Consider the following 18,893-nt stretch of genomic DNA (forward strand, 5'->3'; position numbering starts at 1 on the left):
ATGAAATAAAAAAAAAATAAAGAATGTTCAGACCCCTCTTTTTGACTGACGTTTTAAATTTCGGCCTGTAGAAAAAAAATACAGACTGAAAAAAAAAAGAAGAATCACTTTAAAACTGATGAGGATGAACATCTTAAGTCTGAACATTGGACCAGATGCGGCAAACCCACTGGTTGAGATCAGAGTTTCATACATCACTTTGGCTTGCATTTGTTGAGGATTTTTAGTGGTTGTATCCAAAAACTTGAAATACATTTTTTTGAAAAAATTAACTGAAATCAACAGACAACAGTTAGTGCAACAGTTACATCAGCTCCTCAGAGAAAGAGGAAATATGAATTTGAAAAGAGGATAGAAACGATAGCCTTTTTAAAGTGTAATCTATGCTGTAGTATGGAACAATGGATCAGGTACTTGTATAAGAAACTCTCTCAGGGTGTTTCCAACTGCAGCAGGCAGCTAATTTCAGCAAAAAGCAGGTGAACACAGCGGAGCATTTAGAAGCTAAAGAGCCAGATATCTCTCAGTAGTTGGTGGAGTTAAAAGCTGAGTTAATATTTGGAACACATACATTCATCAGGTGACAGCAACTCCAAATGGAAGATAATGTTGTGCTGTAAATGTCGGATGTGTAACTAAGCAGCTGTTTCCTAACGAGTCTGTATTATTAACTTTAAAGGAGGTAATATGTCAGTGTCATGTCAAAAATAACTATTTTAGATGAATTCAATAAATGACAACATCTTTTCCTTAAAAGCAAAGCTAATTCTTAAAGCCATTCATGAATAACTGCAGTATGTTTGATTACAAAGAGCATCGATTCAGTGATTTGATGTCAATTTGACTTTTTAATATACTGTCAGGAAATGCAATCAAGAGTATTTGGAAGTTATCCATTATCCTTTTGGGCTTTTGTCGAGTCCTAACTAAACAATGAATACCTTTTTTACCCCTTCTACATAAATACCTAAGTGCAAATTTCAGAATGGCCACTCAAAAGTGCATTATTATATGACTTTAAAGGATCTGTGTGGCTGGTCCAGTTCACAGCTTCCTCCAACTTCACGCTCATCTTAGGCAACAGCAGAACCAAATAATAATAAGAAGAAGACGAAGAAAAACACACACATAATCAAGAACAGGTCTGACTAATTGATGCAAGACAAAGATGGAAAACAATTAACAGCCTCACCCACTGCTACCCGTTTAACAACCTATGGTGTGTTAAGTACGTGCCTCGACGCAAATCGTGCAATTAGCGCTAAATTGCACTTAATTGAGTGGGTAGGATCACCCTGATCAAATACAGCAGAAAAGTGTGCTCTGAGCGACTGAATGAGCCGTGCTTAATTTGATATGTGGGCTGTGTTATAATTGGTCTTTGGCCGTCTATCTGTGCGATTGTTAACTATGACAGGCTCGCTGCCTGGGTGCCTCGCTGTAATGGATTCTGACTGATTGAAGCAGAGACGAGCGAGTTATGTACGCCTACGCAGGTATAGGAAGGGACGCGCACACACACACACACACACACACACACACACACACACTTGTAGTACACCGTAAACACGAAAAGCACCACAAACTTTCACACACACGTCGTAAACACGAAAAGCACCACAAACTTTCACACACACGTCAATCCCCTCTGCGCAGCGCGTACGCACGTTCTCTGTGAGGAGCATTTAACACCCGATTTAATTGAAAGCCAAATTAAAGGGTCTTTTTGGCTTTGATTCATGAAGGAGCGCTGACCCCCGCGTTTCAATTACAGCGTATCCGTATCCAGGCGGGGCGCACACACACACACACACACACACACACACACACACTTTATCATCTGTATCATGGATGCAACGGCTGAGTTTATCTGAGCGTGGTTGATGGAGGTTAAAGAGGAAAATGAACAGAGACGGATAGAAAAACATGTAAAAGGAAGGAAGGGAGATAAAATGGTGAAAAGCGTTTTTTTGGGGGGGGGGGGGGGGCTCTCTCACAAGACTCATTTTAAAAAGACGACAACCTATCAGATTACTCTGTGTCCCCCCCTCCCCCCCCCCCACACCACCTTCAATGGTTTATCTTGTCTGTTTAATCTGCGATTTCTCCACTTTTACTCTCAGTCTTCTGTCCAACTCGGTCTGCTTTCTTACCTCCCCCTCGCCCACCCTCCTCCTTTTCTCTCTCTCTCTCATCGCATTAACAACGCATCGAGGACGACCACAAAGCGCGCCATCTTTATCTCTTTCGCCGTTTGAGGCTCTTCTTTAATTTGAAATAAATGGCCTTCATCGGGAGAGCCAAAGCCTCCCCGATAGCGCGGCGTGGTTTATTAAAAGGCGCTTGAAGCAGAAAATTGGCTCAGCCGCGGCAAAAAGCTAAAGCTCTGTCCACATGCTACACCAAATTGAAGGTGAGGTCTTAAATCAACAATATTAACTGAGCCGCTTACAAAAATAAATAGAGAGAGAGAGACAGAGAGAGAGAGAGAAAGAGAGTGACAGTGGTGGGGCTTGTTTTTTTTTAGCTGGAACGAGCAGCAAAGCAGCGTACCGACAGCCCGTCCAGCCACGTATGGGCTTGTTTTTAATGTGCGCGCATGCTGCTAAAGCTATTTAATGCGTGTGTGGGAGCAGTCGTGTTTTGGGGAAAGTTCTCCTCGCATCTAGTGAGCGGTAAATATGACAAAACATAAACAGCAAGATTAGTTGCTTAATTAATGGTGCAGCCCATTATTTTTAATCTCCGGCGGCGGAGGCGTACGGAACACTGAGGCCTCAGACTTCTGGACAACGCCGACCAGCTTACCAAGACAAAAGAGAGGGAGCGACATGAAAGGGGAGGAATTGGAAAAATGGAAAAAGACACAAAACACAACAGCAACTACAAAAGCTTCTGGCAAAGCGTGCAGTCTGATAAGGAAGATGCTTTTATCGCCTCGAAACCATGCATCTCTCGGAGTTAGACTGATGGGTTTTTTGTGCTCTCCTTAATAGCTTTGGCTGTACATATGAGGCATTGTTTGTCCTGCGTGCCATTTCACTTCTATCCTGTCAACTACAAAGTATTGGTATCTGCACTTTGTTTCAGGCAACCAATTAGTAAGTCTTGTTAACATCTAACAGGAAGCAGCGCCCGAGGAGGGAAAATAAAGAGAATCCAATATTGTGACTGATTCGAAGGCTACAAAAAAAAATTCTGTGAAAAATCTCACATTGTTTGTGTGACGACACACTGTGCATATGTTGTATTAGTTTTGAAATGGTATGGATATAGTGTGTCCTCGACTTTTTCTCTCCAGTGCCTGGCTGTGTATTCCAATGACAACAACTAAGCCTTTCGATGTCTGTTTAAACTTTAGGTTGGAAAAAAAATATTGTTGCACAAAACTCCCTAGTCGCAGTTCAGACGTCTCCCAAGTGGAGACCAAATAGCTGAGTACCTGCCTCATTCTGGTAGCTACTTTTCTGTGGGGAGAAACCAGACTTAACTGTTACCATTATTGTGATTTTGTACAATATTTAGGTTACACCCAGCAACTTAAGTGACATTTTAAAGGAATTCTACACCCACAAAATGACCATCTGTAATTCATTTACTTACTCTGTTTCATCGAATTGTTGAAATAAACCACAGTTTTTCTCGCATACCGCAGGATCCCTGCCCAGACGTGAGACTGTTTATGCAGTAATGTTTTAAATAGGAAGGTTTTAGTTTAAATGCATGTGTTTGGGAAGGACTGAGGATACCTCTGGGTAAATGAGACTCGGAGACAGAGTTTAACGTCCGATTGAACAAAACTTTTCCTGCGAAGATGAATCTTACTTTAAGGCAGTTAGTTTCATCATAAAAAGTTATTCAGTCATTCAGTAGTGAGGTTTAAGTTCAAGTTTGCCATGACAATGACATAAAATACAGCTGAATGACATATTCTTTCATTACCATTTAAAAAAAAAAATATCAAGGTTGCATCAAAATCTGAGAGCAATGAAAAAGAGAGCGTTTGTGAGAACTGTCAGTTTATCTCTATATTTTTTTGCATACTGCATTGCCACTGACTTTTTCAAAGAAGTAAAAGACCTTCAAGAAATGTCTTCATATCAGATTGTGATCGTTCTCAGGCCAGGTATCTTTATCATGCTCATATCACCAACCATTAAACTTAAACTATATTTGTCTGCCTTCTGTTCCTGGAGTCTTGCACTCCTCTTCGCTTTAAAAAACTTGAGCCTACACTGTCCGGATTAACATCAGGTTTGATATTATGTTTAACGCTCTCTTTCACCTCCTACAACTCTTGTGAAGTCCGTGTCTAAGCCCTTTTGTCAAGAAGGTTGCTGTTGAGGCTGTTTTCGCTTGGGCTTTGAAGATGGAGATACTCAATTCCATGTTTGGATGTCTACATGAAAAACTCCGAAAGGGAATACAACTGCATTTATGGATCCAAGATCAATGGAGAAACCCAACAAATTCAACATCTTAGGAGTTGCACTTATTTGCTTTTGAAACCACCAGCAAGGGATTAGCTTAGCATAGCATAAAGACTGGATATAAGGGGAAACAGCTAGCGTGGTTCTGTTAAAAGCTAAAAAAAAAAAGAAGCATACAAGCAGCTTAAAATGTTACAAATTCAACATTTGATTGAAAGCTTTCCCATAAGCTTGAATACAGCTCATAGAAATGTCCATATTTAGCAATGTTTCACTAATTTGCTTAAAATTGGATAGGTCCTATATGATGAGAAAATGTTTACTCCCTGGTGTAGAGGAAAAGACAAGAACCTTGATGCCTTGAAGGGAGAACGAGAGACTGTGAGGAAAACACGTCCATCCTTATCTATTGAGGCAAGAAATGGCATTTGACATGTCGGAGGGTCCGAACTCCTGAACAGACTGCTTTACCATTACCAGCTTGATTAATAACGGTGCGTTGGTGAAGCAAAGAGAAAAAGAGAGATGATAACAAGGGAGAAAGAGGGCAGGAGAGGTGAAGAGGAAAACAGCTCGAGAGACAGAGTTGCCTCTTATCGCTTGCTTGTAGCTTGTATGCACCTGCATCCTGACAGCTTTTCAATTGACTGAGGGCACACATCCTCCTCTCCCCTATCTTGTATCTCCACACTCCTTCACTCGTACTCCCCCATCTCTCCATTCCTATCACCGCCAGGTGGAGAGGCTCCTCTCTATGCTACTACTCAGACTTCACTCCATCTCTCGTAAACATTGAAGTGGATGTAGGGTACTTTAATTCTCCCGATACCTTTCACTCCTTTGGCAATGATTCTGACGGCTTCTTTTGATTAGCGCTATGAATATGCATGGTTGCTACGACTTTGAACTTGAATTACAGTTGTCATATATACGTACATACATACATACAGGTGCATGCATGAAATTAGACCTCCATCCTAAGCATTTTAGGAAGGATTTTTATGAAGTGTCCGGGAAGCAATTTGGGGTTCAATGTCTTGCTCTAGGACACTTTGACATGCAGTCAAAGGAGCCAGTGATCTAACTACCAACCTCCTGGTTAAAGAACGCTGCTCTACCAATTTAGCCACAGCCGCCCTTATGAAAAACAGCAAATTGTCCGCGGGGTCACAGATTAGGGTTAATAGCGCCGATGTGGTATGTGCCCTAACTGCTGCACTATTAGGCCGCCAAGCAGAAACATTTCCATTACCTTAAAGTAATGGAAATGTTTGTCTTTGTTGTTTTGGTGCTCAGAAATGGTGTAAACCGGTTGCATTCCATTACATGGTGACACATTGTGGAACAAATACTGTATATAATCTTGGTGTTTCTATTCTTCTGGCCCCAATGTAACAATATTCAGTTTGGTAAATTTACTTTATACTATATTTATTTCATATATTCATCAAGTTTGGCATGTCTTATCCAGGAAATGATTTAAATAGTCATAACATGTCCTAAATGATCAGTATTAACACGATGAATACTTTGTAATGATTGCATTTCTGACAGCTGTAAATTAAAGCAGGGAGTGAATACATTTCTGAGGTGCCGTGGGATTCATTTCACCACTGGACTCCATTTGAGGCTGAGAAACGTACATTTTTTTTAATTTCGCCTGGGTCTAAATACAGTTAGCAGCCTCACACACATATATTTTTGGTTTGCTTTTCTCTCGTACAGCACAACACAATGGCCAAGTAGTCTGCCTTTTAACTTGGACTCCCCTTGTCAATGTTTCCAGCCTTATCGCTGAGTGATCTCCGCAGGCTGGTATCGTCTGACAAAGGCTGGGAGGATCTGACAAAGGCCGGCCATTAAGGCTAGTTCGACTACGACTGTAACAGACAGCTGGACTTGTTAAAATGCCTTGGAAACTGACCTGAGCGGTTTGACGTGGGTATCTGCCTTGTCTGTCTCCGTCTCGCTCTTGTTCTATTACTTTCAACTCTGAAGAAGAGGGCTGTCTTCCTCACTCTCTCACCCACAAAATGTATCTAGACTAAAAAGACAACTATTTCCATCCTCATGTCTCTTTCACTCTATCTGCAATTCCACAGCTCGGCAATGCCTGTCAAGTTAACAAATGCAAAGTGTCTTTGCTAAGTGGTCATCAAGTCTGCGCAGCAATCTAAATGGTGAACAGTTACAGAACGGCCTAATGCAAGAGTCCACTGATTGGGTCGAATCCTGACCAGTTTGGTGCGGTTTAAAAGCAACTCAAGTCCATTGGTACGGTTTGTTTGGTCTGAACCCTGTTAGTGACCCAACAACCGAACCGAGGCCCTTTGAAAAAGAAGGGTCTAGGTTCCGAGCGGACTCTGGCAAGAAATGGCATTTGTTCATTTGTGGTGTGAAAGCATACGAACCAACCAACAACTCTATGATAGCAGATATGTGATTTTAGCATGATTTCAAAAGCGATACTACCAATAAATCCATTCACTGATGGTGAAATCTCTTTGGGAGGCGTTCTGATTGATCTGTAATGCATCTAAGGCCATGTTTATAAGCATGTCAGCGTGGTTATTCCTATGATTATTAGGTTACGAGCTGTTAAAACCGCTGTGCTTGTATCTAACTCTGTACTTTGTCAGTTCATTAACTGTTAAAAAGGGTTCATCCGTTCGCTATGCGTTTGCACCAGTCATCTGGAAGCACGCAAAGAGCCTTTGGTACGGTCCTGTTTTTACCATTATTCATTATAAGATGCCTTATTGGTGCCTTATATGGTCTTATTATACTAATAATGCTTATAATCACTTATTAATCAAATAAAAAATAAATATAGACACCAGAAGCATCAAAGGGCTGTAACTGTTATTTGATTTCCTCATGCGAGTCCTGATGAGGCAGTGTGACAATCGAAACTGTCCAATTAAATATTTATATGACAGTCTGTATGACTTCATGTTCACTTGGTTGGTATGTAAACGTCAGTGTGGACAGGAACAGGCCCAGAACTATGCAATCATTTTTTTCCTTGGTCTGGACCAAATGACCCCAACTAAAAAACAAGCATTTTTTTTTGGGCTGCAAACCATCAGAGGGCAACCATGTGATGCCCTACTAGCCAAGCTGAGGAGCTGAGCTAAACCATTTGCAGAAATCTTGTTTGTTTTTAGAGTTATTGACGGACTCTCGCTACTAAGGTTCTATCTTAGTTTGACTTCCAGTACCTGTAGTCCATACCCAGGTACAGTAAATAATCACCAGCCGCCACTGGAGCGTTAAGGTGTTCCTATGTACAGTATAAATGGGATACCTACTGATGAAGACTGCGGCGCTGTGACGAAGATTACAGCTGTATGCTAAATAGAGTGTTACGGATGCGTTCCTCTGAGTCGGGCTGAAGTCACATTTCCAATCAAATTATTAACCTGGCAGAACATGTTTCGAAGAACACCTCTTGTTTTAAATAGCTGAACACGCAACAAAAGCCTTAATGATGCCTGTCGAACTGCTTTGACGCTTCTACTCCACGCTCGTCTTGACTTTGGTTAGTCAAATGAGGACCCAGCGAGCAAAGCAGTTTTTTTCTGCAGCAGAAGAACCTGTTTAGAAAGAGCTCAAAGGGAATGAAAAGCTAAGTATGCCTTTATTGATATCAATTAAGATTCCTTTTCTCTTGTGGGATTTGGCGTTTCTCAAAATTGATATTTCATTGTAATTACAGTAAATCTGCATAACTTGTTAGTCATGCGATTGTATTGCACCATTCAAACTCATTCAGCAGACCCAAAACACACACGCACACGCACACACACACACACACACACACACACACACACACACACACACACACACGACGGTGACATGGGTCCCCTCAAACCCCAGAGAGTCTGCAGCCAAAGCCCCCCTTTTTGCTCCAAGGATTAAGCTGGGGATTAGCACATCAGACGCATACACACATATTTCGGCACGTATACACATATACTGACTCAGGCCAGAGAAGGGGGAATGGAGTACCCACACATCATATTGTACAGTAGCTTTGTTCTGTAGCTACAGAGAAACTTTGCCACAGTTTGCAACATAAAACCAGAGTACATCTGAAGTTTCCCCAACAGAATATTCAACATGTATGGCTTCTGAAAATGTAAGAACATGGCATTGTCTGTTGTGTTCAAATACTTGATGAATGATTCAAAGTGTCTATCAATGTCCAGACTCTTCCTCTCTATTACTATCAGGCTCTCTGTATACAAAATGTCATTCATTTTAGATGATTTTCAGACTAATAAGAGGATATAGAAGAGGCTCACCCAATTTGTCTACGTTTTCCCGCATATAGATGTCAGTACCAAACAAAAATGAAGATATTTGCTAAAACTCAACTATTTAGCCGGATGCACTGACTATAACTATTCTGGATGGATTGCTTTTGGAGGGCTGCTATCCAAGTTGATACAACGCAGGGAAGAGGCCATCTCCCAACATCACCCAAAAAAATTAAATAAGAACATGCATGCAGTGCTATTTCAAAAAGCAAAAAGGCCACGTTCATATTGAGTGTGGCCGCTGTTAAGGCAGTAATCTACTAACTAAATAGAAAGATCATGAGACGAGATACGTCAAGATCTGGGTGGCTTTAAATTTCCAGGGAGAAACCTCGTACTGTATATAAACATGGACTTTTCTCACACAGAAGACAGACGGATAAAGGGCTATCGACTGCCAATGAAAAGGATAGTGCCAGAGCTATAGCAATAATAAGAGTTTACACAGCTGAGGTGTATAGAGACAGTGACACAATCCGTCCAGCTATCTGAGGATCCGGATGTGGTCCAAATTGGCCACCACAGCGAGTGAAGACAGTTGCGGTTTGGGCAGTGCTACTAACCCACTAACTACATATCATGTCACATCATGGTTTCATTTTAAAGGCTGCTAATTACCTTCTTTTTCTCTAGGCCTTCTGATTACATATTTAAAAATGACAAATCCAACACACCTAAATGCACACCAACTGGAGGACAGAACGTGAATTGAATCCCCTTGTAGGTAGAAAGTCTTAAAGCAGACGCTTTTATTCTGTGGTTTTTCCTCAGCAGCCATTTTGACTTGTCATGTTAGGAAATGCGAAGCTGTTACTGTTAACATTAACAACGGCTCGGTTCTTTTGAAGAGAACCATGTTGTAGCCACTAAAGTATACAGGTCTACGTCAAATACATCCCATTTATTTTGTATGATTCAACACCAAACGCACAGACACACTCGTATCCTCACACCTTACTCCACTCATTTAAGTGAGACTACTTAATTCCCCGGAGGTTGGGGTTAGACTAGATTACAGAATGAATGAGGGCCTAATCCGGGCTCCAAAGCCTGCAAAAAGCACTATATAATTGTCAATGAAGATCAGGCCATACAGGAAGCTCGGATCGTTTTATCTTCTCTGATAAAACCCTCGTGGGTTTAGGGTACCCTCCTTCCCCCTCTACATACACACACACACACACACACACACACACACACACACACACACACACACACACACACACACACACACACACACACACACACACACACACACACACACACACACACACACACACACACACACACACAAATGCAACCTCCCTACGAGAAGAGGATTAGCAGGTATTACTGTACAGAAATTCCCCAGAGGTAAGATCACCTGGTCTTCAGCATCAGCGCAGATCAAGAACATGTAGGCATTGCTTTAAATCGCAGTGTAATGGGGGTCTTATATTCCTAAACTGCTGATAACGGTTTTCAGACACTCCAGATTAGCATGGAAAGGGTGTATTAACTACATGGCTGGCAAACAAAGAGTTGTGTATGACTGTGTGAATGTGTGTGTGTGTGTGTGTGTGGAGGTGAGCCCAAACCTTTTTCTTGGTATCGTCAGGCTAAAAACTAACGAGCAGGGCTTCAGTGTGATCCTCCATTCAGCAGAGAATTGACTGACCACGCTTCTCATCTACCAGTAACGCAGTGTTTCAAACTCAGACTCTTCCTCATATTTGCTTCATATAAACCTTCAGGGTGCTGTCAGCGACTTAAAGCAGCCCAGTACACTCTGAGTACTCTACATGTGGCATCAAGTCTTCTTAAATGAAGCAATTAGGGTTCATTCATGAAAGAGTTACAGACTACAGAAGGAACTTCTTGTATACAATGTACATTTTTTTTTTTAAAGACTATTTCTTTTTACTTACAGCTTGGGTTTTGTTTTCTTGCAGTTTTGGCCCTCATTTCAGTTTGGCGATAACAAAAAAAAGAATTACTCACAAAAGTATTTGCAGCTATCAGGGAACATGAAAAAAATGCTACAAATGAGTCTGATGAGCCAAGAAACACAAACTGTCAGATGAGAAGATGGGTTGCAAACAAGCCAACAGTTTTGGTAGATTATCTGAACCATTTGGTGAGGAAAATTGTTGTTTGTTCACGAACGAGGGTAAATTGGACACAAAATGGACAGGACGATCGGCACAGAGCAAACAGTAAGGTGGACATTGTACCTAAAAGCTCTGGGTAGTGGATGAGATCAAGATCAACAGAGAAGTCGGTCAGTAAACTGCCATGGACCTTTAGAACGGACAGTTACTGGAATCATTTCACTGTTCACCTTCGTTTTTTGCTTCCATATACATTTGGAATACCTGTTTTTTTTTGTTTAAAACATGTATGATCTTCTGACTGCTTCTTTCTTCTTTTAAGATATGTTGCACAGTTGCACTTGAGTACAATGTTCTTATTCCCATCAGTTTTGATGCAAATATAACTATGTGAACATAATCCAAATTGTCCAAATTTGATGAAATATTTGAAATTGAAATAAAGAAAATACAGATATAAACCTCACTAACAAGCAGCATGGCAACAAGCTTAAAGTTGCCGTGAGGGTTGAGGACACACTGAAGGACCCATAAACAAATGCTTATGTTATATTTTCCTTATCCATGAATACGTTGCTGGTGTGACAAATTTGAACAGCGAGTCAGGGCCATGGTGTTTTACAGACTGCAGTGGCAATAATTAGCTGCCTTTCCCCTGACTGCGGCTCATTACAAGTCCACGGTGAGAAGCGAGGATGGGCAATTAGGGTATTGTTAAATTCGGCTAAATTAAAGCAGCCAATTAAAACACTTATCACATTAGTCAGGTGTGCTCCAGAGAATGGAAGCACGTTACTGGCTAAAAATGAGAAAAAACGAGCAGATCACTATCTATCACTGCTTATTAGTCTGCTGTGGGCATTCTCATGTTCGTGTTCGTGTGTGTGTGTGTGTGTGTGTGTGTGTGTTTCTGTGTGTCAGAGGCTCCAGGGAATAATATCTGCTTACTTTTGGACCTGCAAATTAGTTTTTGAATGTGTGTATGCGTGTCTCTCACCTCACGCTTGCTTCAGTCTTGGAGGCAGCTTTGTGGAATTCGTCCTTGCTCTGTTCGTATCTCTCCAAATTCTAAAGAGCAACACAGGAAGACATCAACAGAATGTATCAGATACAATTTCAGATTTTACGTGCATCTTCTTTTATTTTATTTAATATAAGTAAATGTATATCCAAATTGAAAAAAGGCGTGTTCATGTTCACAGCAGAAACACAATCAGTTTGTGGTAGCAGCTTCATTTCGAACAACAATTTGTCCAGATTTCTTTCCATACACAAAAATGTTTGAAAAAGGGGTAAAAAGTGAGTTACTGTCTGAGAACCAAAAGAGTTATGTCTTGTCTCTAAATTATAGAATACGCAATACACACAATACAATCTATAATTCATGTCCAAAGACCTGCTGAACATGAGTAACACAGCACAGCCAAAAACATGACATAAAGCTTGCAATTTGTAACACCTGCAATTCCAAAATAAGCTGTGGAGGAGCAATCTTAAAAATGTTTGGAATAACTTGAGATTTGTTTGAGTGAGAGTGAGGGGTCATTTTTGGGTTTCTGTACGGTTTGTGCAGGTAGCCGATTCTTTTTACTATTTGACTGAGCCAGGGCAGCGGTTTCCCCACGTTTCTAGTTTCAACGCTAAACTAAGCGAAGCTAAACTGAGAGATATAAAGAGTGGAATTTTCTTATTTGGACTTTATCCCGTTCTGTGAAGATACATAAACATACTAACCACTGAATCACAATTTGCCTATCTTTTTTCAGTCCCATCCATCTGTGTCTCCTTTCAAATCAAACATCCCTTCTTTCCTAAACTCACATTACCTCGGTTTACTCTTTAGAACAATTATTTTCTTTCCTGCACTTCATTTCTTCATCTTTCTGTTTCCCTCCTCTTTATCAGCTTCCTTTTCTCCATTGTCTTTCTATTTTCCATTTTGTGCCTTCTGGACCTTAAAATAGAGATAAATCTCTTTGTGAGTTAATAAACTGCAACTTAGAATCCCACCTTTTTTTAAAACCTGAACATTTCGTCCACTGTATGATAAATGACACAGGAGACCCCGGGCCAGAATTCACTGGCATATTTTTAACACCAAAATTTACAGTAGGAAGGAAAATCTGTGGAGTTGTAGTTTCATCCATAGGAAAGCTTTGCGATTCCAGCCCCTTCTGGCGAAAGTAAAGCTCGGCAGTAATGAGGTGCATTACTCATGCATTTTTAAAGAAATGGTGATTTCTGACTTCTGCAGCTTGCCCGGTGAGCCCCAAACGCCAAGCAGGCAGGCAGTGGTATTATGATAAAACAAGCAGCTAATCCACAACAACTGCAGCCCTTCCTCTGTTGATCCTCCTAGCTTAGGCCTTCCAGCACCCAGTACCCACCCACCCCAATCCCAAATATTTAACCAGCAAACCGTACCAGCTGGGGAGGGAAAGATGACTGGGGAAGAACAAAAAAAAAAGGAAAGCTAGAAGGGAGGTAAGAGAAGAATAAAATATAGAGAAACAGCAGAAGGCATGATGGTAAAAAGCAAGAGAATAGAGAGAAAGATTGGTGTTTGAGTACATAGGGTTGGATTGGGCTCTGTGTGTGATTATTACGTAAATAGGTATGCAATGTACTAAAGGAGTCCTGCCTGTGACATATATACAAGATATTACTCATAAAGTGGCTGTTAAATCTGAATGTATTTGATGGTATTTAGCGCAATATAAAGCTACGTATGTTTGATGGCCGGAAGAACATTTTAAATATCACAGTGCGTGTTCCTCTCAGAGGCAGTGAACGCACCTTGCAAGTGTCTTTGGCCATGGTAGCAGTCCTGGTCATGCCACAACTTCTAAATTTGCTTAGTGACCGTCTAACAGTTGTACTACATGCCAAAACCAACTTTGAACCGAAATAGGGGGGATGACTTCCAAAGTGAATATATTTAGACAGATAAAGACACCATTTGGTCCTTGTGCTGGAATTGCGACAAAGACGACAAAGAGTTGCACTTGTTAAATGAGAACAAAGACATTACAAATTTAAAAAGAACATTTACATTTTAATCACGCAAGTGCACAGGGTGGCAAGTCTTGAGCGTGGGTGTCTCCAAGAGCACCGGCTATTTTGGTTCCCGTAGATGAAGCAGCGCAAAGATTTTGGTTTAATATAGATCAGAGGGTGTAGCACGCATGACAACAATAGCTCAACATTAAAGAGAAGGCTTCGGGAAATTATGTGTTTGTCTGAATGTTGGCAAATGGTGTGGTTTTATTACAACGATCATAGTAATTAATAACAAATATTAAATTATTTTAAGCCAACGATCAAATCAATCAGGTGCCAAAACAGTCTTAGTTTTGCTGTATTTCCATTGCAAATGTTTAGATTACTTCATAAAATGTGATTTTGGATTTGCTTCAAAAATGAATTTTTCAAGAGTAACACTTGAACCGATGACATTTTTTTTAAAGCGTTGGAAAGGTGACTGTCACACACAGGGTTAGTTCAGCTAATAGTAAATCTCCTGCACAAACCGTCAGAATACAGAGTTATAACAGACCTGTATCATGTGTGTAGAGGCGTGTGTGGTTATTTTGTAGCAGCCTGGTGTCATTTGCATGTGCTTTAACCGAGGTAAACATAGAAGACTGCAGAGCACAGTGGCACCACGCCCGCCTGATCTCCAATCAGAGGCTGCGTATTTATTCGACAGATCTGTCCTGCTGCCTGCAGATGGCTGCGTGGATTCAGTGACCCAAAAGAGAAGCTCACCATATAATAGAACGCAGACGGCTTTACCGATGTTCACCACAATAGCAGTTATTTTGTGATGCCGATATAAATGCATCTCCAACTTTGGTTATGTTGCAGCCGATTGACTTTTCTCCAGAAACAGATGTGGTTCTGAGACGTCTATTATCGGTGCAACCCCTTCGACACATTTTCAAAACCAAACAAATTCCTTTGCGCTGCCTCATTTCAATCAACCTCCCACTTGTGGCACCAAAATACCACACAGACGGGCAAAGCCAACGTGAAGGTCTGCTTGCGCTGGTTGGTGCACCGCCACAAAAGTATGGCACTATACCATACAAATATTCCTAGTCCTAAGGAAGGAAGGAAGGCTGAAAGACTTTTGAGACTGCGCCGAAAGTGTATCCTCATTAGTGCTTTTGATAAATGAACAATGACATGGTCATAATCACACATTTGCATATCAATACATCTGCCTGCTCTACCACTTATTAGACCTGTCAGAGCTCCCAGCGATAAGAATGGGAAAGAAGTGGCGTAATTTCCCCATTTGTGTCGCACTGGCAAGATTCTACAATGACCCAGAGGAGCTGTCATTATGAGTGATCCTTATGCACATCTCTGGCTATTTAAAACACCTGTAACAGTAATTTGTCACATCTACCTGTACCGGTGTTATCTCATTCACCATCAGAAAATGTGAGAAAGGTAACCAATAATGTAGTTTGTAGGGCTCGTATTGTAACAGATCGAATACATGATTAACTCGTACCCCGACAACAGAACAATAACTGCAATGTACATACAAATGGATGGTAATTAAAGTCATTAATCAAAATGAAATGTATTCTTCTGCTCACACAACAGGTGCATCCTATCTTAATCATTACAAGTTAATGTGTGGTATAATGGCATCTGTATGGTTTTTGTTCCCACACATTGTGTTTATACATCTAATCTCTGGTGTTTTAGTGAACATCTTTCCAAAAAAGCCATAACAGATGGATAATGGAGATTGAAAGACAGTTTAATAGAAGGGAAAACGTTGTTTTCTGGGAACATATTGTCATTGATTTTATGGATGAACAGGTTCATATACTTTCGGCTTCCTTAGCCCAGGATTACCATCACAGTCCAAGATCAGTCATATATGAAAAATGTTGAATCCCCAAGAGGTTTAAACTAAAACTTCAAGCATATCGGCCAAAATATTTGGCAGCTTAATTCAGAGTCAAACCTGCAACCTTTCAGTCTTCTTTTTTTCCCTCCCCTGATCATCTTCCTAAGTAGTAACCGGTAAGGCTGGACATAATATTGTTTTGTATGGAGGTTGTGAGTTTTTGAAAGAATAAAAAAAGAATTAGTTAAGAATAGTATTGACTCTGTAAGGCAAATAATAACTGTACTCAAAAATGTGAGAATACAAGTGATCTACACTGGTTAAATAAAAGAAATATAGAAATTGATTCAGCATTAAGTAAAACAATTTAATCTAGAAGAGATACAGATTTGAACACAGTTATTCATGAGCTGAGATGAACTTAATCTTGTTTTTTATCACCATATAATGTGTGTGTGTATATATATATATTTATATATATATAGCACAATGGCACCATATATATTATATGTTCTTTCTATAAATCTACTAATGGCAGGGAGGACAAAGAGGACTTTAGAAATGTTGGACTAAGGAATAAAATACTGTACTTATCAGCTCATTTATAGTCTTCATCCCCCACTATTACTTCTTTTTTCTCTGATCCATCCAAATCTTCCAACTAACTCACCTTTCCGTGCTGCATCAAGGCTCTTATCTATTGCCAGTTTACGATGTGTGATTATATAACGATAAGGGTTGAATCACTCAACATTCAACACGACATGGATCCACTGATTGACAGCATTTGGTGCAGCTAAACCTGAGTCACTCAGAATGTGCGGCTTGACTACAACTATTAGGCCACCTGGAGACTCTAATTGCCACTTCCCTATTTCCTTCTTGCTCATTATGTTCACTCGCTCTCCAGCCTGTAGACGTTTCTCTTTCTCTTGGTGCCTAAGAGCAGAAAACCCATGTGCAAGGAAAAAAATCAAAAGATAATGATGCTTTTATGGAGAAACCACCATTATTACCATTATTTTGGTAACAACTGTGATATTTGGTATTTATTATGTGGCCGTAGCGACTTGCAAAATATTAACAGAATTGCATAAAGCCCGGGAATAAAACTCAACAAGCTTGTTAGACGTGAAAAGGCGGCAACAGCTGTACTTACCAGTCATCAGCCACCAACAGCCCGAAAGATTCTTGCTCCCTAATAATGATGATGTTTGCAGCCATTCCCACCATCTGTCTGCACATGTTTACAACTACCCTGCAACTGTGGGATTACATTTCTCTTAAATCTTTTGCATTAGAGTCCATGGCAAGCTCGGAGGTAATGAGGTGGATTTATTCTTGCCGTTTATTTCTATTGCTGTTGGCTCGTTAAAACAATGCCATTTTATTAAACCTAATACTGAACTGGAAACAAACCTTGCGAGATAAAGATTGGGATACAGAGGAGCCTATCACACAGGCTCCAGTTGGTCAGGGTAGAGCGTTGATGAGGTCGTTCTATCATGACCGAAACTATGCCCCATGACTTACGAATGTAAGCAAACCCACGGACACTTGCCAAAGCAGCAAAAGGCTTAATTCCTTTTCATGCTGAAATCACAAAGTCTACAAGTGGGTGGCCAAAACACCCTGTCAGACAAATACACAGGGTGCTCTTTGATCCAACTGTAAAAGGAGCAGTCTTTTAACCCACACACACTCCCACCTCATCTAACCTTTTGGTTCGACCTGAAAGTGGCAGCGGTATTCACTGAACAGAATTTCCGACCCGTGTTTTGGTGTGTGTGTGTGTGTGTGTACGTTTAAGCGTGTGAGCTTTGAGAGATAAGTCTGTGTGTCATATTCTATATGCTTAAATGACTTTACTTCCATCAGTTTGAGCATTGTTCTTGAATCAATTCTTCTCATGTTCTGTAGCTATTGAGGGGTCACAGAAGTCGCTAATGGAACACCTAGTCAGCTAATCGTTCTGACTTACAACGCTGTTAACATTAGCTGGGACCCTGCAGCACACATATAGACGGCCAAGTGTAAAAATGACAACTTGTAGCCCTACGGGAGGTTATGCCGCATCTCTCTAGAATCTCTGCACGGTGACAATAAAACTTCAGTAACTTTGCCCTTGTTTTATACTTGCAGATGTGTTTGCCTTTCAGCCAGATAAGGCAATTTATTTATTTTTCCAGTCTTTGAGCTAAGCTAAACTAACCAACCTAAGCTTGTACATTTAAGTCAAACATCATAAATTTGACTTTAGTTCAAAAGTACCTCATTTGAAAAAGAAAAAGGCTGTCTGAGTGCATGGCAGCAAAATGAAAAGGCGCAATACACAAGATTCAGAGCATTAATATAGCAGCAGACAACTGCTTTGTAAAGATATAGTGGGGTAATGTCTGCCTGAACAGAGGATCAAGTCACTCCATCTCTGTGTGTGGGTTGTATTCTAAGCTTTTCTGTTTTGTGTTCACATAGCAGGGCTGGCGCATGCTTTTAACGTATGTTAGTGCATGTGAGTGTGTGTGTGTGAGCGTGCCCCACTAGTTAGCTCACGGCCCCTACTCTGCAATCCCCAACAGTCGCCGTTGCTGGGAAGCAAAGCACCCACCCTGGGGTTCCCCTCCTGTTGACACTGTTAGCTCTCTCAGCACTTTTGCCGTTATTCGCGCTGTTCGCACCGTTAGCTTCCAGCTCAGCCGTCACCATGTTGAGACCCGTTGAGAGGCGATACATGTGCCCTTTTGTTATGCAACTTTAACTAGTATGCCATCTGCAAGGATGCTGTTAAGCCCACCCACCTTAAACTTCTCAAAGCTTAAAAGTAATACGACATGTAATACATTATAAAACATGCGTCCTACACAGCCAATAAGCAATGTGTGATAGTGGCAAATTGAAAGTATTTCAACAACATTTATCTCCACACCTTAAGAAGTCCAATTAAGCTTAATTAAAGAGCTTTTTTTTGTTTGTTGCCAAGGCAAAAATAATGAGGCATAATGAAGCTCCACAATGCTTAGTAATGTTAACTTGTGATGAAACTCATATCTTCATCTCCAGATGGGTGCAGCCTCAGTGGAAATATTGCTAACAAGCTAAACTAATAAGCAGATTCGAAGCGCTCGCTGCAGCATATTGAAAAAAAAAAAGCAGATAGCTTTTTCACAGGATGAAAGCGTTA

At 40.7% G+C, this 18,893-nt stretch overlaps 1 protein-coding gene across 1 annotated transcript in view; it reads right to left on the reverse strand.

Annotated features, from left to right (window-relative positions):
- The window catches only part of chchd6a (coiled-coil-helix-coiled-coil-helix domain containing 6a), a 75,322-nt gene that overhangs the window by 23,184 nt on the left and 33,245 nt on the right, over positions 1-18,893 (reverse strand). The window contains exon 6 of the mRNA XM_054609666.1: positions 11,840-11,910. Coding sequence (XP_054465641.1) covers positions 11,840-11,910 — 71 coding nt within the window. The remainder of the gene's footprint in view (positions 1-11,839; positions 11,911-18,893) is intronic.

Source organism: Anoplopoma fimbria, chromosome 12, assembly GCF_027596085.1.
Source record: "Anoplopoma fimbria isolate UVic2021 breed Golden Eagle Sablefish chromosome 12, Afim_UVic_2022, whole genome shotgun sequence".
Classification (NCBI taxonomy): Eukaryota; Metazoa; Chordata; class Actinopteri; order Perciformes; family Anoplopomatidae; genus Anoplopoma; species Anoplopoma fimbria.